This window comes from Leucoraja erinacea, chromosome 31 (genome assembly GCF_028641065.1).
Source record: "Leucoraja erinacea ecotype New England chromosome 31, Leri_hhj_1, whole genome shotgun sequence".
Taxonomy (NCBI): domain Eukaryota; kingdom Metazoa; phylum Chordata; class Chondrichthyes; order Rajiformes; family Rajidae; genus Leucoraja; species Leucoraja erinaceus.
Window position 1 is genome coordinate 20,939,174 of NC_073407.1, and position 19,216 is coordinate 20,958,389.

General features: G+C 43.1%; 1 protein-coding gene and 1 non-coding gene across 4 annotated transcripts in view; both read right to left on the minus strand.

Moving 5' to 3' along the window:
• snapc4 (small nuclear RNA activating complex, polypeptide 4) overlaps positions 1 to 16,827 on the minus strand; it is a 35,538-nt gene extending 18,711 nt beyond the window's left edge. The window contains exons 1-13 of one of the 3 annotated variants that reach the window (XM_055660267.1): positions 16,549 to 16,827; positions 14,972 to 15,018; positions 13,491 to 13,670; positions 12,690 to 12,812; positions 12,068 to 12,146; positions 11,541 to 11,622; positions 9,236 to 9,340; positions 7,529 to 7,601; positions 6,720 to 6,884; positions 5,287 to 5,434; positions 3,163 to 3,269; positions 1,570 to 1,664; positions 1,182 to 1,276 (exon numbers count right to left, since the gene is read on the minus strand). In XM_055660267.1, coding sequence (XP_055516242.1) covers positions 1,182 to 1,276; positions 1,570 to 1,664; positions 3,163 to 3,269; positions 5,287 to 5,434; positions 6,720 to 6,884; positions 7,529 to 7,601; positions 9,236 to 9,340; positions 11,541 to 11,622; positions 12,068 to 12,146; positions 12,690 to 12,812; positions 13,491 to 13,670; positions 14,972 to 15,018; positions 16,549 to 16,672 — 1,423 coding nt within the window. In that variant the 5' untranslated portion in view covers positions 16,673 to 16,827. Of the gene's footprint in view, positions 1 to 1,181; positions 1,277 to 1,569; positions 1,665 to 3,162; positions 3,270 to 5,286; positions 5,435 to 6,719; positions 6,885 to 7,528; positions 7,602 to 7,890; positions 7,944 to 9,197; positions 9,341 to 11,540; positions 11,623 to 12,067; positions 12,147 to 12,689; positions 12,813 to 13,490; positions 13,671 to 14,971; positions 15,019 to 16,548 lie in introns of those variants that run through there. The other 2 variants (XM_055660268.1, XM_055660269.1) reach the window with 2 other exon arrangements.
• Positions 15,664 to 15,761, minus strand: LOC129712195 (Z30 small nucleolar RNA). Its single transcript, XR_008726008.1, has one exon. It is a non-coding gene; the product is annotated as a Z30 small nucleolar RNA (small nucleolar RNA).
• Positions 16,828 to 19,216: the final 2,389 nt, after the last annotated feature.

Consider the following 19,216-nt stretch of genomic DNA (forward strand, 5'->3'; position numbering starts at 1 on the left):
CTTGACAGTGCATTCATTGCTATCTCTTTGTATACTGCTGTTTGAACGGGTGCTTCCTGCTTTCAGCACCAGATGTGGACGCCATTTTGGAAGCCTCCCTCTCTCCCTCCTTCCTCTTTCCCTCCCTCCTTCCTTTTTTTCCTCTCTCCCTCTCTTATTCCCTCCCTCCCCCCTCGCTTAACAGTCTGTGACCCACAGCACTGTGGCCATAGCGCTCCAGCTGGGAGTGCTATTTTAGAACACATAGCGCTGTTCGTTTTAATTCCCACGTGTTAAACCGACAGCGCTGTTTAAACCTGGAGCGGGACAGGCAGATCAAAGCTTACAAAATTAATCATGCAGATCTTGTAATTTAAAATACTAATAGATTTAATCTCCTATAATATTTAGAGGTACAGTATGAGTTTTTATATCCTTGCATTTTTTAAGCAGCAAGATGAAACAGGAAGTCGGGCTGATTTAAAAAAAAAAAAAAACTTTTTACAAAGCAAATCCATATCTCCGTATTCTGTTCGCATTTCCGTACAAAATACGGAAAATCCGTACTACTTGGCAGCTCTGTACAATGCATTTATCATTTGTTAGCACCCAAGGCTCCCTAATCTGATTAGAAAAAACCTCCACACTCACTACTATATCTCTCTATCTTGTCAAGTGAACTTGCTGCTTCCTAGAAATAGAGCAACCAAGAATAAATTGAGGCTGCTCTGAGCTGGAGGGGAAACAGGAAGAACATTCAGATGGAGGAAAAAGCCAAGGATCGGAAAGAAGCTAAAGATTTATGTTAAACTTTAGGGAATTACTTCATAAAACGTGCAACATTTTGTATGACTTTACTTTGATGAACTATGCTGGAAATTATTTCATCTCTCTTACTTGTGAGCCAATAATAGGAAAGCATCTCGGACTGCAAGGTGACCTACAGATTAACATTCAATGGGAAGATTCAGGTCAATTACGAGAACTAAACACAAATCATAGGCATATCTTATGACAAGTTGAAGATATAATGATATGTATTTTAAAAGAAAATGCAGAAGATTGTGTGTCTTTAGAAAGGACATACAGCATATATAATGCATATTGATCACCACTTCAGGGCATGAGTGAGGAAAGGGAACCAAAAACTAGTAGAGTAGCAAAATGAGTTTTCAGGCCTTACGCGTGCACTCGTCTCTTACCTACTCCATGCTTCTCAATCAATGCTTTAAAATCGCTCTCTTCTTTTTCAGTCCATTTTCCTTTCCTCACATTTTGATTTAAGCCATTCCGGTATCTGTGAAAATTTAAACAACCTTTACCCACACCACATCTCAGGCCTACTAAAACCTTTCCCAGCAATTTAGCACTAAAAAGGTTACAAAGCAGCCACTGCTGGGTAACAGAACATCCAGCATACAACCTGCCCAACCAAGACAGTATTGCCTTATTAACATTAGTCCTTTTATTACCAATCATGCAGCCATTCTCTGTGCCACTAGAAAACCATCACCAATATACTATTGAGAGACAATCCCCCCCCTGCCTATCTCTGGCAATGTCCTCCATAGGTATACACTATAAACATACCTGTCTCTACATTGGGAATCCATCCTCCCAGGGACCATCTCTTGAATCTTGTACCAGTCCCGGTTTCCATACTTTGCCACCGCCTTCAGGAGGAGCTAGAAAACAAACCAATCTATTATATTGATCCTTAATTCTGCTTGGCCACAGAGGTAATAATCTGTGGGGTTACCTAGAACTAGGAGACATTGTGAAATCAGAGCAGGTCATTCCGGTTACTCACGCTATTACATCTCTCTCTTTCACAACACTCCTAATCCAACATCCCGAGCGATCCCAGCTGCATATTTTCTATTGTTTGTACATCCCATCTATAATTGTGCCCTAAAGCCATCAAATATTACTCTCTTGCTTTTGGATTGTATACCTGTATACAAAACCAAGGAGTCAGTTCTATATTTTATGTCTTTACCCACATAGATTAAGTTCTGGAGGAAATCTTGGGGAAAATCAATGATGTACCTGATGACAGAGAAAGAACAATGCATCAATACATTTAATAGGAATTCGAGGGGTAACTTTTTTCCACACAAAGGGGGGGGGGGAAGGATGGGGGGGGGGGGGGGGGGGGGGGGGGGGGGGGGAAGGATGTATAGAACAAGCTGCCAGAGGAGGCATTTAAGAAGGAACTGCAGATGCTGGAAAATCGAAGGCACACAAAAATGCTGGAGAAACTCAGCGGGTGCAGCAGCATCTATGGAGCGAAGGAAATAGGCGACGTTTCGTGCCGAAACGTTGCCTATTTCCTTCGCTTCATAGATGCTGCTGCACCCGCTGAGTTTCTCCAGCATTTTTGTGTACCTGCTAGAGGAGGTAGTTGTGGCAGGGACTACCCCAACATTTGAGAAGCAGTTAGATAGGTACATGGATCGGACAGGTTCGGAGGGATGTGGACCAAATGCTGGCAGGTGGGGCTCGTGACGCTGGGACATGCTGGCCGGTGTGGGCAAGTTGGGCCGAAGGGCCTGTTTTCACGTTGCATCACTCTACGACGAAGAAGTTTCCAAGAACACGTGTTGCAGGATACAATCGCCATCCTAGATGTCGCTGGGCAAATGTAAGCAGACAATGGTGATGAGGTCTTCTGTACTCATCATGTGCCGTGCACAGAATCAGATTTTGTTGCAGACCCTTGGGGTAGAAAGAATGACCAAAATGCATCTTCCATGTTCACCTTAAGGCAAGGTGCCGAAGGAAAACTCTGTGCTGATGCCTTTTGAGAGACGTGGAGTATGCAGAAAAGAAATGTAGCAATGTGATTTTAGAAGTGGCGACGTCAGTAAATGCAATCAGTCTGACTCAACTAGACTCAGACTGAGTTTGCCTCGACTCAACTGTATAGATCCTCCCAAGCATATGAACAACTGACTTACAAACAGCCATATATACAGACAAGCATTCGGGAGACCAGTGGGTTGGATTTATCGGCTGCTGTGGGATTGCAAGCATCAATCACTGTGTGGGAACTGTTTGTGGCCACATTTCTGTCTGACCTGGTCGCAAATAGTTCTCGGGATTAGAAACCATGGCCCGGGGAGGACCTGGCTGCTGATCCAGGACAGAGAAAGGAAGGACCAACGACCAGAAATAACCTACCTCATCTTCTTTTGGTGTCCAAGGCCCTTTTGTCACCGAGGGATCAAGTGCCTTGGACCAGCGATACACAATCTGTTTACCATTCCGCCCCTCCATAAAATACGCAACTGCAATGAAGCAAATTCGCATTTCAGAATCTTATCTATCCAAATTAAATCAAAAACAGTGTATCTGCTAATTAGTTCCAGAGGAATGGTCAAATCAAAATACAATACAATTTATTTGTCACTTGAACCTCATAGAGGCTCAAATGAAATGTTGTTTCTGCAGTCATACATACAAGAAAAAAAGACCCAAGACACAACACAATTTACACAGACATCCATCACAGCGCATCTCCTCCTCGCTGTGATGGAAGGCAAAAAAACTTCTCTCCCCTGCATTCCCCATTCCCCTCCCGATGTCAGAGTCAAAGCCCCTGGCGGGCGATGGCAATTGTCCCGCGGCCATTAACGCCGCGCCGGGCGATGCAAGGCCGCGCTCCGGGTCTTGTTGTTAGAGCCCCCGGCGGGCGCTAGCAAAGTCCCGCAGCCGTTGAAGCCACTACGGGCGATGTCAGGCCCCGCTCCAGGTACTCCTCGACCCCGCGACTCGGGCGGGAGAAGTCGCCGTTGCGGAAGCCCCGAAAAGCGGTCTCCCAGCAGGGACCCGCGGGCTCCCGATATTACTGTCCACCGGACCTGCGGTAAGCCTCCGAATCTCCGAGGGTCGGGTCGCAGAAGTGCGCCACCACAGCTCCGAACTCAGCCAGCTCCATGATGGTGAGTTGGTCCGCAGCTCCGCGACTGGAGCCCCAGGTCGTTCCTGCTGGAGGCCGCTCCACGTTGCAGCCCCAACGACAACGCAGACCCGACAGGGAAAAGGTCGGGGTCTCCGTGCTGGGGAAAGATTTTAAAAGTTCCCCCCCCACCCCCACCCACACACACACACACCACATACCCCAAAAAAAAAAAAACTACATTAAAACAGGACAAAAAAAATAACAAGACAGATGGACTGCAGAGGCCGCTGACGCGAGTCGTGCCGCCCACCCGGGAGACTACAGTTAGAAGGATAGGTCCTTTAAAGATCACTTGTTTCCTTTGATGGCTCGGATCTGTGTTCGGAACATTGTAACTGGGTCAAAATTGTAAACTTCCCTAACTACATGGTACCAAAACTTTCACCATGAAGACTTCAAGTGTTCCGGACAGCAACCTACACCGCCTCTTAAGCAATATTCTCCAGAAAGTTTAGGGATTGGAAATATTTAGTGTTATAGATTGATCAGATAGTGCTTTTGGGAGTGCTGGAAGCAATCGGGTTTAGGGTAGCAATGGTCATGAAGATTCTCATTGCTGTTCACCACTAAAGCACCAGAGGTGGGATTGGCCCCAGCTGCGACACCCCCTAGTGGCTAGATTTGGGAAACTATCGCCGGCAGGTTCCCCACCAAATCACACACCATTCTGATTTCAATACATCAGCTTGCCTTCATCATGACTTCGGGGCAAATCCTGAAACCTGGTGACACCTTCACCAGGAATGCAACAGTTCAAAAAAGCTGCTCAACATCATCTGCTCAAAGAAGGAATAGGGATTGGCACTAAATGCTGGCTTTGGTGGCAAACCTTTACTGTACAAACTGTATGAATTAAAAACTGCAAGGGCTTGACACAGTATCCCAATAAAAATTAGAAAATCATTAAAGCATAAATGAGCCTGTGTCGGCCTTCAGCAGAAGTAATTTAGTCACTCCCCCCCCAAACATCTTTCCTTGGGGCCCTACATTTCTCCCACACGGGCATCATTCCTTTTTGGGGAAAAAACCCAATAAAATCTACTTCCACCATCCTTTTAGGCAGTGAAATCCCACAGGCTACATGGAACGGTTTTCCTTCTCGTCATCCCTGGCTGTTTTATCAGCAGAATTAAATCTGTCCACAGTTCTTGATCGTCCTGTCATTGAGAACATTTTCTTCTTCATTTCTCTGCATTCCTACTGAGTCCACTGAACACTATTAACAATGCGCACATTGATCATAGAAGTCGGGTTACACCACAAGCCGAGCAGACTGCGGTCAGGAAAGGATTTGCATCCAGGCCCTCTCACGCTCGCTTGATCTGCTCGATGGTTACACTCACTCTTTGTATACGGGATGAAGTTTCCAACTCGCATCTTTTGCACAAGCTCAGTAAGCATCTGGTCTTCTTCCTTAGACCACTCTCTCCTCTTCAGTTCCTTGTTAAACTCCTGATACTTCTGAAGACACATGTAAGCAGTACGGGATGTCTACAGTGGGAAGGAGAAAAGGGAAATTAAAATTTAAAGATGCTGGATTTTTTAAAATCATCTTTAAAATTACCGTTGGATTTATTTTTAGCACACATCTATCCATTAGTTTAGGATAGACACAAAATGCTGGAGTAACCCAGTGGGACAGGCAGCATCTCTGGAGAGAAGGAATGGGTGATGCTTTGGGTCGAGACCCTTCTTCAGTTACTCCAGCATTTTGTGTCTATCTTCGATTTAAACCAGAATATGCAGTTCTTTCCTATCCATTAATTTAAATGGCTTTACCTAGAAACTACAACGTCATGGATTCATGTCCCATTCCAGGCTGGACACAATGTCAGTGAACATTCCCGTGCAGCTTCTTACAGATGGCAGCAAATAAACAGAAGCAAAAGTGATCCCTTCTCTTCAGATTGCCCCTATTTGATGCATCAGCTTAATACCATGAATGTGTAATATCAAAATACATCAACACCTAGAAATTGTTTAAAATAACCAATTACCTCATTGGTTTGGATTTATTCTGTGTAAAATTAAGCTAAAATAATTTTCTGCACTTTAAATATTTAAATCTTTTGAAATATTAAGACGGCATTACAGAAAAACATGCATTTTTCCTTTCTACAGTTTCATGATATCGTCAGTCACAGTTAACACTTCCTAATCAAGGTATTACAGAATAAAAACACTAGTAAACAACCGATCCTGGATAGAATAGGTCTCTCAATTAGAACCCTAGCCTGGGATAATTTGACCAGTTCACACCAAGTATTAGTAAGGAATTGTATCATTATCCCTTTGTGAAAGCCAACTGCATTAAAGGATACAAGACTAAGGTCAGAGGATAGAATCCAGATCTAACAGGCCTTGGTCTGAATGCAATAAATCCAGGTGATAAAAAGGTTCGAAGGGGAAGAACATTTCACTTCTGTAACTATGTTCCTAACATCTATCAGTGCATGTTGTTGCAATTTGATGTTCAGACCCTACTAGAATAAGCAAGACTCAGTTGAGCCTGATGAAGGGTCCAACCTAAAAAGTCGACTATTACGACTGAAGGCCCCGGCCCAAATCGTTGCCTGTCCATTCCCTCTACCGATGTTGCCTAACATGCAGAGTTCCCCCAACACTGTGTTTTGATCGATTGTGAAGGCTTGCTGCTCCTGAATTCCTCTGTAGTAAACAGCAGTTAACCAAAGCTTAGAAAAGCCTGAAGTGGAACTCAAGTGAAGCTCATTAGCCTGAAGTGGAACTCAACTTTTGCACTGTGCAACATCAGTACCTGTAGCTCACTTGCAATACTCTCCCAGTCCACATAGCCAGCGCTCTTTGAGATCTCATTTAGCCGCTCTATATCTTCGCTGCTCCACTGGGTTTGATTGATGCTTGGATGTTCAGAGTTCTGCCAGACCCTCTTGATATCTTCCGCCTTGCGAATTCCATCAAACTACAAACATAAAACATTTACAAGTTCAGCAGCGTGTTGGAAGACTCTAAAAAGGATCAAAACTCCTCTCACTGTTGGAACTGGACAGAGCATTCACATTTAGCAAGCTAGACAGTGTCTGAGGGAGCTTACTTCAGATCATCCAAGCCAAGAGGAGAAATCAGGCAGAGCTTTACCCCATCTGATCATTATCAAGTACAGCTGGCTGGATCAGAATGTTGAGCAAGTAAATAATTTTCAAGATGAAATTTTCATCCATTGAACTTAATTTCATCCATTGAATTTGAAATTGTATTCAAGCAACTATAAGCTCAATGGATATCCATTGATACAGAGTGGATTGATGGATATCCATTGATACATTGAGACAGATACAGAGTAGTAACAGCAGAGAATAAAAGGATTGGGGGAGGGGGTAATGAAACGCAGAAAGACGGATGAACCCTAAACATACACCCATCAATATTGATTAAGAAAGAACTGCAGATGCTGGAAAAATCAAATGCATTCAAAACTGCTGGAGAAACTCAGCAGGTGAAGCAGCATCTATGGAGAGAAGGAATAGGCGACGTTTCGGGTCGAGACCCTTCTTCAGACTGAGTTTCGCCAGCATTTTTGTCTACCTTCGATATTGATATACTTACATCAATGTTGGAGATCTTTATCCAATCGTGGTCGTCAAACCTATTTCCCAACAACTGCCGTTGCGTCATCTGGCTACAAAAGAGTTAAGGAGTAACACACTTTTATAAACCATGGCGAGAGTTGTTTGCACTCACTCTCAGCCAGGTGTAGACATTAAATATCATTGGTTGAAAATTGGCAACACCTTTCCTTGTAGAGACTACTTAGCAGCAAAAATAAAAAGCAAAAAGGCACCTCTTGTCAGCTCACGATGTTTGGCAAACTGGAATATTAAATCCAATGAAATTCAGGTTAAATACACTTCACCTTCAGCAGAGACTTTCGTTCACTGTTTCATAAACATGCACCAGCAGTAGGATACAGGGAAATAAATCTCATAGCAGACAGAATATTGCCCTCCGGCTTGGTGGTTGCCTACAAATTTAAAGCATTCCTGAGAATACCATCATCTTTATGCAAACACTTAACCCCGACCCCAAGCTTCATCACATGACCCATTGTGTGGTCTTAATTCGATCATTGCATGCTCTATGCTCAGACATTACGCCTTATTACATGAAAATGATCCCACCAGGTCGTATCTGAATGCTTTGCTTTTGCATTGAAGGCAGGTTCAGAAGTGCCAGCCTCCCCAGTCCCAGTTTTCTCAATAAACCTGTACATAAATTGTGACTGGAGAATAATAAATATTCATTAAAAAACACACGCATAACTAAAAATATTGTACTTGTCTTCACTTCAATGTTTTGATTAACTTTCTCCTCACCATGCCCGTGTGTGCATGAACAGACTCCCAAGCTGTTCCTCAGCTCTATCAGAATATGGCTGGACTCCATTTGAACAATTTTACTCCATAGTCCTCAGTATCTTCTTACCCCAAACTATAAACAGTATTTCTGGAAAACCAGCCCGAGCTCCTCCAAGAAACGCTAAACCACTGCTCACTGAGAAGATAAGCAATCCTATGCATGGTATACATAGTTTTTCATGACACTAGTCCTCATGGGTGACAATAAAGGCCATGATAGTCTCACTTGCTTTGTAGCATCGGAGCCCAGTATAAATGGAACACAAAATTGTACCAAAGAAAATGAATGTCAATCATTATCTGTGTTTTAAAATATGTTTCAATGCCTTTAAAATGGATTCTATATAAAATTAAGATCTTCAGGAAGAGATACAGAAACATACAGCAACCTAGTACTTCACTACACAACCTGTGAGCTCTCGTGGTCTGGGCACATGTTACAGACCACAACTAACAACGCTGGTTATTTGTCTAAAAATGTTGCTGTCATAGGCAAGAATCGCATTTTCCCTGGCTCGATTTCAGCATGGACCCACCCATGTAAACTGTGCAATCCAAAGACAAAGTCTGAAATTAAAAGCTGATAGCACAAGGGAAGTTCGAGAAGTTAATAAACAGAAGAACATGCAGCTAACAGTTTGACCACACTTTCTTCATTGGATATTGACATAACTTGTACTTATTACAGCCAAAGAGAACAAACATACGGGAGTGCATCCATACACAAGATGCCACTATTGTTCACAAATGCACAGGTATTGTGGCAGTGAATCAAAGAGACTTTCTTATGCAAGGGCAATGTCCTACTGAAAAGACAGTTGCAATGCAAATCACTTGGTGACAAATGCTCAATTAGATACTCTTCTAAAAATGCCTGATGGCAGGAATGTTATCTCACTTAATCTCATCCATTTCCCGCTCAGTTGCACCAATCTGCTTCCGCAAGACACTTTTCTCCTTTTCATCGCGGGACAGTGTCAGTTTCTTGTTCAGGTACTCAAGCCTAAAAATGCAAGGAAAATATTAGAGTTCTTAGCTTGTATCCTGATTTGTGCCCATGATCAATCAGGGTAACTACTAAAGTTCAGAATTCAATACTCCAAAACAAGGAAAAGAAACAAGGGAGGAATTCTTCAGGTCATGACTGAGCAGGAATCTGCTAGAACAGGATGGAATTCTGGCCTAAAACAGTGTTGCCTCCAACAGTGAAACGTTCCTTTGATACAATGAGCTTGGATAAAGTTCTGGGAAGTTTATACTGAGGCGATCCCAGCAAGCATTTACTGGTGTTTATGGGGAAACGAGACATTTAATGGGACAAATGTTATATCCTGAAACATATGAAAACAATGAACATGAAATGTCCAGGACGCCAAGAATATTATAACCAGATTATTCCTATCTATAGTTCAATGCAGACTATGTCATCTCACCTCACGCCAGAGGGTGGTGGTGGTGGTGGTGGTGGGGGGGGGTTGTGTGAAAGCCCTGGACTAAAAAGAGGAGAAAACCTGGAAGATTTTTCTGACCTAGGTCAACAAAAAGTATATAAAATCATGAGAGGAATAGATCAGGTAGATGCACAGAATCTCTTGACCATAGTTGGGGAATCGAGGACTAGATGACATAGGTTTAAGGTGAAGGGGAAAAGATTTAATAGAAATCTGAGGGGAAACATTTTTAACAAAGGGTGGTTGGTATGGAACAAGCTGCCAGAGGAGGTGGAGCGTCTCCGAGATGGATTCAGAGCAGCTTGTACTGGAGCCTACCAGGGAGAAGGCAATTCTGGATTTAGTGTTGTGTAATGAAAGGAAAGTCAAGGCAAAGGAGCCATTAGGAGGCAGTGACCATAATATGATAAGTTTTAATCTACAATTTGAGAGGGAGAAGGGAAAATCAGAAGTGCCAGTATTACAGTTGAGCAAAGGAGACTATGGAGGCATGAGAGAGGAACTGGCCAATGTTGACTGGAAACCCTAGCATGGATGACAGTGGCAGGTATTGGGGGTAGGGTACTGACATGGATGGAAAATTGGTTGGCAGTCAGAAAACAAAGAATAGGAATTAACGGGTCCCTTTCAGAATGGCAGGCAATGACTAGTGGGATGCCGCAAGGCTCGGTCCTGGGACCACAGCTATTTACAATATACATTAATGATTTAGATGAAGGGATTAAAAGTAACATTAGCAAATTTGCAGATGACACAAAGCACTGTGGCAGTGTGAACAGTGAGGATGCTATGAGGATGGAGGGTGACTTGGACAGGTTGGCTGAGTGGGCAGATGCAGTTTAATGTGGATAAATGTGAGGTTATTCACTTTGGTGGCAAGAACAGGAAAGCAGATTATTATCTCAATGGTGCCAAGTTAGGAAAAAAGGAAGTACAACAAGATCTGGGTGTCCTTGTACATCAGTCCCTGAAAGTAAGCATGCAGGTACAGCAGGCAGTGAAGAAAGCAAATGTTGGCCATCATGACGAGGAGTTGAGCATAGGAGCAAAGAGGTCCTTCTGCAGTTATACAGGGCCCTGGTGAGACCACACCTGGAGTATTGTGTGCAGTTTTGGTCTCCAAATTTGAGGATGGGCATTCTTGCTATTGATTCATAGGTTCACAAGGTTAATTCTCGGGATGACGGAACTGTCATACGTTGATAGAATGGAGCGACTGGGTTTGTATACTCTGGAATTTAGAAGGATGAGAGGGTATCTTATTGAAACATATAAGATTATTAAGGGATTGGACACGCTAGAGGCAGGAAACATGTTCCCAATGTTGGGGGAGTCCAGAACCAGGGGCCACAGTTTAAGAATAACAGGTAGGCCAACGACGTATCAAAAGTGGGTCATGAAAATTGGGTTTGTACAAGTTAGGGTTTGCCGTGCCAGAGGGAAGGTCATGGAGCAATCTGAAAGCATTTAAGGATTAAACAAAGGAGGAAAAATCGACGATGGCCTAGAAATATATGGAAGTCAGCAACCACAGAAGTAGTCAGTGAGTCTTGATGGAGGGCTGGCCAAGAGACATCTCTCACAGAAAAAGGGGAGAATTCAACAATGAAGGAAATGACGAAACATCGAGTCATTTACATGACTGCATGCATCTCGTGACATCAAACATGACAATTGAAGAAAGAATTTCAGATTTCAGCCATATTACAATCGACGAGGACTGGGCCAATAATATATTAAAAAGTATTTTACCTCACAAGTTTAGGCTGCAGCAGTCGCTGCATCGAATCACTTGCAATCGAGACTTTTAGCTTGTCTTTCTCTCTCTGCTTCCCTGAGAAAAGACAAATTTCAGAATATGAGTTTATTTTGTAACTTGTGACCAGGCTTTTTGAACCACTAGTAGGCCTGGAGCTCTATCAGTGATCCCCAAGTTTAGTTAAGGGGAGATACCAGGTACTGACTAAACAAAATATCCCACTCAAGGCCAGTCCTTACCCAAAAGATGATAAACTTCGGACAATTGCACGAGGCTCAGGTAAGGAATGGAGGGCCAGTACCACATGCACCCCCACTAATCCACTCAGTTGCATTAAACAGAACTCCATTAGATCTCACTCTGAGAAATGAATGCTGGCCCTGCCAGCAACAACACTGACCCAAGAACAAATTAAAAAAATATTTAAGGTGAAGGGGAAAAGATTTAATAGGAATCTGAGGGGTAACATCAAAACTGAGACTTGGAAGAGGCCATTATTGGACAAATGATAAATACTTACAGCTTTTTACGAGAAATTCTTCAAACGGTTTTATGCCTTGAGTGGCCTTCTCCTTTGTGTCTTGGTTTGCTGGAGGACCCTGGTCACAATTAGAGATACAGTATATTAGCATACACATAAAGCTGGGCAGCTGTTGAGCCAACAATTATTAATACTTCTTCAAATGATGCAAGTATAAGTAACACTAAATATCTTTCATTGCATCAGATTCTGACAGCAGTTCATTGATTACCAAATATTGATCAACTGCTTCAAGTTGTACTGATGTCGACACGAGGAACTGCAGATGATGGAATCTTATGCAGAACACAAAGTGTTGAAGTATCTCAGCTGGTCCAGCAGTACCTCTGGAGGAAGACATGGAGAGGCAACGTTTTGGGTTGGTCCTTCCTCAGACTGCACCGAGTCAATTGGAAAGCCCAGAACTGGAATTGCCAGACTAGATAAATGGTTGCAGAGTTCATTCTCTTTAAAGACACTGTAAACCAACTGGGAGGAGACTTTCAGCGTTTTCATTTTAGGTGGAGAAGGTCGATATGTTGGTGTTTGATAACCATCTAAACAAAACACCATAAATAATTAGCAATTATTTATGTTTTTAAAAAAAATCAAAAATACTTACAAGACCAGTCACTTTATCCCTAAAGTATGGCTTCATGAAGTGCCCCAGGAACATGGAAGGCTGACTCTTTGATAATTTTGATTTCTCAACATCTTGTCCTGCCAAGTCACTCATTATTTCGGCCTGCAGGAGATAAAAGAGGATTGTGTATTTGCTAGCAGAGAGATAAGGAGAGCACAAAACCTGGCATATCCAAATCCATGATGTTTTAACTCAATTGCTCTTTCCATAGATGGTGCCCGATATGCTGAACATCTACATCTTTCTCTGCTTTACTTCCAAAAACCCTCAGTCAACAAAGTCTCAGCTAATTCTGAATCCGAGCTGCGTTAGTTGATCATTAATTTGCCTCAAACCCATTGCGATAGGAACTAGTGGCAAGAAATTATCAACGTCCCTGTAACTGATTACTATGTAGATATAACAATAAAAATGGGCACGAGTAAGGTTAGGATCACAATATGTGATATTTAGAGTCTTATATCCAGGTACATACAATTTAGGCAAACACATGATGACCACTTAACTGAGATAAAGGAATTAATCTTTCCATGTTCTCCTTTCACTTCCAATTTATAGATAGACAGAAGTGGAACATGGGAAGGAGGTGGTTGAGAGGACAAAGCCCTGCAGTCACGGGCAACGCTGGAACCGTCCTATAGTGTTGAATCCCCCATTGTACTAGAACAGCTGGGTGGTCACGGACACGTCCAAAAGAGGTTGGATCAGTGCACCAAATCTTCCACTGGGGTTCCTACCAATGCCCTACTTTTTCAAGTCACCTCAGCCACGTACACTCACCTGCATTTCCTTATTGTGGATGAGCAGCAACTCCAGGTCCTGCAGCTTCTCCACAATCACCTCCTGGTACACCAGATTCATCTGCAGGCACGTCTCAGGGTCCTCGGGAAGATCATCTCCCTCGTCATCCGAAACACTGTCAGGGAGCCGAGGTGCAGTTTCACTGACAGAGGCCTCCACCTGAAGACAACAAAGTTACTTCTCCCTCTACCCTCTGCATTGTCTTAAAGACAAATTAAATATCTGGGGATCTAGTCAATAACCACAACAGGTTAAGAAGATTTAAAAGGAAATTGGTATGAAATTAGAGGTACCCAAGGCTTGCTTGCCAGCAATATCTCTCAGGTGGAAGGTTGTAGCTGTTTTCATTATAGTTCATTTATGCATTAATGGCAGGACCTTTCCCCCGTCCTCAAATATTCATGAGCTGGGAATCAGCTATATTCTTGAATTTCAATCCATGATAATGGTACTGTCAGTGCTGCTGCATAGGGAGATACAGTACTCGGAGCTATTGACACCGAGGGATGGAAAAGATCTCCAAGTCAGGAAAGTGGTTTACTTGGAAGGGAACTTGTAGGCAGTCCCGTGTACCTGCTGCCCTTATTGTTTAGAATGTGTAGGAAAGAACTGCAGATGCTGGATTAAATCAAATTAGACACAAACTGCTGGAGTAACTCAGCCGGACGGGCAGTATCTCTGAAGAGAAGGAATGCTGCCTGTCCCGCTGAGTTACCCCAGCAGTTGGTTTCGCCCTTATTGTTTAGGTGACAGAAGCCACTGATTGAGAGGTGCTGCTGAAGAACCCACAGAACATTGTTGCAAAGGACTCTGTAGACGGTAGACACCAGAGGCACGGACGAAGGAAAGAAGGAATGAATGTTTAAGACGAGAACTGGGTTCTAATTAAGTGAGCCACTACTTCCTGGAAGGGTTCACAGCACCATCCAAGCCTTGGTATGTTGTAGATGGTGGAATGGATCTAGGAGTTAGTAGACCAATGCCGTGTAGAGTTTCAGACTCTAAGGAACTTCATATTTGTTTTGAGGGAGGTGTAAACAAGGATCAGTAGATTCCTAGAACAAAGCAGCTCACATAGAACTGAGGTTGTGCAGATTGAGTCTACTCATTGCAGCATTGAAGAATGAGAGCTGATATTATTAAACCAAGGATTCCGAGGGGGAATTCAACAGGTTGGAGGCAGAGAAGATTTTTCCCCCTTGTCGGGCTATCCAGAACTAGGAGGCCAAGTTTCAGAAGCACCTTTTCTCTTCTAATTCATTAACTGTTAAGAAACCCACAGCAATTGGCAACCCACCTACCGAAAAAATTGAGAAGAATTTGCAAATGAACAGTTTATGCACTGCTATCGAGATTGTTCAATGGCCTCGAGTATGGTCCAAGGCAGCCTGCCTTTTTATAAGCTGATGTTTGGTCTGAAAGAGATATTCTGGGATCAAGTAAAGCAAAGAGGTCCTTACCAGAGAAAGGCAGTCCTCTTCTGCAGATTTTTCTTCAGCATCACATCCTGCCAGTGTAAGAAAGGGCATTACCTCACAAAAAAGGCAAGTCAGGATTCTGGTAGGAACATTACAGTCTATATTGATGCAAGATATCCTCAACATGCATAAAATTGGAGTTACATCATCCTAACCCAGATAAGGAGCACTGCCATTCAATAATATCGACCAGCCTCCCAACAAATGTCCCAAGCAATCTTTTGCCTCCTTACATCCCCAGTTAAATTTTCCAGTTGTGATGAAAGTTCATCTGCATAAAACATTAATTTTGTTTCAAGCTGGCATTTCTAGCATCTTTAGTGTGTATCCCAGTATCATTAGACACAATAGCTGGATATATAAAACACTGTTTAGGCACTGACACTAAACGCAAGCACCACTCATAATTCGTGCATTTTGGTCACTGGTGATTTTGAGCCATAATATCCTATTTAATTTTATGTATTATGCAGTAATCATGAAAGTGTATAATTAATAATATACAATATAATTCTTCATATTTTTATGGGAGGGATATAGAGAGAAAGAAGGAACAGGTTACTGATTCTGGCTGATCAGCCATGATCATATTGAATGGCGGTGCTGGGTCGAAGGGCCGAAAAGCCTACCCCTCCACCTATTTTCTACGTTTCCCCTTCCCTTCTGCCCAATGTTAGCTCAGAGAGAAGATTAAATGTTCATCTCCTGGTCAGAGACACCCAATGAAGGGTTGTCAATACCAGGTCAGAAAACTCTCAGCTCATCATAGCCCTTGATCCCCATTCAGATGACACATTCAGTGAATAAAAATGAAGATGATTAACTCTAGGTTTGTGGATCACATCCCCATCAAATGACCTTGTTAATCCAATCAAACCCCCCCCCCCCACACCATAACAGCAACATTCTCTTTTCTCTTTCAACCACTGCCTGATTATCTCCTTATCCATACCTCTACCTCACCATAGCCATAATCACGAGTCGGAAGAGTCCCAACTCAAAATCCTGCTTGTCCATTTCCCTACACACATGCTGCCTGCCCGGCTGAGTTCATCCTGCACTTTTTTTTGTTCAAATTTTCAGCATCTCTTTCACCCCCTCCCATCCTCCCCGACTCATTCTTCTCCGACTTTACTGTGCTGTTCTCCTCATATTGCCTTCTCTTCCCCACTCCAGAAAAGTACAATCTGGAACCAAGTGATGCAAAGGCCTCCTTGTAACAGAAATAGGATATACAGGGAATTGAGGGAAATGAATCATATGCAGGCAACTGAGGGCCGGGGTAAGTTTATCTGGGTCATGTTTAGAACAGACATTGTGGGCCGAAGGGGCCTGTTCTTATGCCATACGTTTATATGTTTTACATGTAAAATTACCCCTCTTCCTACATTTCCTTCGGTCACTCACAGTTCCTTTCTTTATCCATTTAACGTTAATATTTTTCTCTACCCAGCCGTTCACTAACTCTCTCTCTCTCTCTCTGTCTACCCCACCCATGCATCATTTTCCCCTCCTCGCTGGGCTGGGACTAATTCGTCCCCATCGCCCCACTCACTCACCGCCCTCCTTGCCTCCCATCTCTTCAATGGCGTCCACTCCCAGGCGCCGTTCCAATTCCAGGATCTCCCAGCGAATCCGCTCTCTCTCCGCCTGCAGCGTCTCGCTGCCTCCTTGGGCCTCCATCGCTGCAAAGCTGGAATAAATAAAAGGCCGGGGCGGCCCTGGTGGAGTGGGCCGGGGGGTCAGTGCACGGCGCAGTGCCAATGTTTGAGATGTGCAACTCGCTCGGCGGCCATTTCGTGAGCACGATTCCCTGATCAGTGATCAGGCAAGTTTCCGGTTCCGGCTCAACCTTCAGCTCCTCCCCAACACATCCAAAAAAAACTCAGTACAAAGCTATAATCTTTGGTGCAAAGCAAAGATCCACTATAAGATCTTCGACTCAGAGGTGCAAACCAAAGATCCTATAGCAGGTCTTATAGGATCGTTGGTGCAAACTGCAAAGGTCTCATGTGCCGTTGCAGTCCTCCCAAATCATGTGATCAACCAAACCACTCTGGTCCTCCACCCACCTCATCAAAACGCAACACTTCTGTGAGAAAAGGGTTTATAGGAATGGTTGAATTATACTAGAACTCTGAAAAATATAACTTAGAAAGAAATGAGCTTATCAGCAGAAGCCAGACTGCTGGTAGAATAAAGTAACAATATACAGAACAGAGAGAAATTCTAGATAAAAAGTAGCAAACAGATAGAAACTTCAGCAGAAGGCCTTGGGAGTCTTTGACGTCAGGAGATGGTCCGAGACATTCCTGGACTTTCTCGTGGGAATGTGGGCTTTATGTTATGATTGGACGAAACTCGATGGGGAGACATGAGGTAGTGACCATAGTGAAGAAAAGTATAAAGATAGAAAGCATCTCCATTTTCTTTGTGCCTCTAGGGGACATCAGAGGAGAGGCACCTATTCTGCAGAATATGAAATTAATAAAAACACTTCTTTGTCTGAATTTGTCTCAAGAGCATTTGTGATTTTTGAATCTCACACTTCTGAAGAAGGATTTCGGCCCGAAACGTTACCTAATTGATTCCTTCACTCCATAGATGCTGCTGCACCCGCTGAGTTTCTCCAGCACTTTTGTCTACCTTCATCAGAACTCAGCCCTTCTTCCCTGTCTGACATCCATCGCCGTCTAAACTCCTTCCTTGTAGGACCAGGAAACCAAGAACCAAGATACAACCCATATCCCCCAATTCTAATCTAGCATCCCACCTCACCTGTCCCCAGCCAGTTCCTCAACTGTCCCCCATCACGACTTCTCATCTCTTTCTCATCATTCCAAGCCTCCGTGTCTACTAAACTCCATGCCACATGCACCCAAATTCCCATCACCTTTTCTATTGGAAACTCCAACACACCATAAGCCTTAAAGTGCATCCCTTAAACTCCCTTCCCATCGCACTGCAGCCTTTGCCCATTCCTCCCACATTTCATGTCCGAATCATCTCCGCTGTACCCAATCCTAGTTGCCATCATGTGCTCCCAATTGAACCCAATGCAATCAGTGGACCAGTTCCTCAGCTACCCAAGTTCACATTTCAACTAAGAGCAGTTTAAGATTATTTTAAAACCTGCAAACAAAGCTCGTCTCTTGAAGTGACAGTGAAACTGCTATGTTGTTATTGCAACAACAGTTTTTTGAGTATTTCATTGAGAAATGTAACTACTGCCATGACATGTTTAAAAAGTGTTTGGTATTTAGAGGTACAGACAAAGCAGCACACCAAGTCCACACTGACCATTGATTACTCATTTACATTAGTTCCATATTACCCCACATTCTTGTCCACTCTTTACATATTCGTGGCAATTTAGAGGCCAATTAACCTACAACCCCACACCTCTCCAGGACAAGGGAGGAAACTGGTGCAAGGGAGGAAACCTACACAATCACAGGAAGAACATGCAAACTTTACAAAGACAGCACCCGAATCTGGCTCTCAGGTACTGTGAGGCAGCAGCTCTACCAACTGAGCCGCTGTGCTGCACCTTCACTCCCATCACTCTTTTTCTACTGCAAACTCCAATTCACATCACAAGCCTCAAAATGCATCCCTTAAATTCCCTCCGTCACACTGCAGTCTTTACCCATTTCAGATTTTAAAACGTAGCAATCATCTTCGCTGTACCCAGTCCCACATTTGGCATCATGCGCCATCATTGAATCCAATGCATTTGTCACATCAGTGGACCGTACCTCAATGATCCAAGTTCAGAATTTCACCCAAGAGCCGTTTAAGAAATCAGATTTTTGTTTCTTCTTTTTTTTTTAAATTGGTATTTTAAATTGTTGAGACACAAATGGTTTTCCAATACCTCCTTGTGAAACATCAGTACTGCATTTATAAAGTTTGAGTCTATATAAGAATTAGGACTAAATGTTCAAGATAAATAAGCTGCATGACATGCACCACTCCTTTGGTCCTGCATAAGACCATTTACTTGCATTACCTGCATGAATCTCTGGAGCAGATTAAAACTTGACCACATAACACAAACAAAAAAATGCTACCCAATGAGTCACAAGAAAGGGTGAGTTTTACATACAGGTAAACATTTCGTGGAAGAGTTATGATAGTTTCATGAAACTAGAGGACAAAGTGAAATCAAGAATGTTGTTAGATGAAGAAATAAAAATGATAAAATTCAAGGACTTGAATTAACTC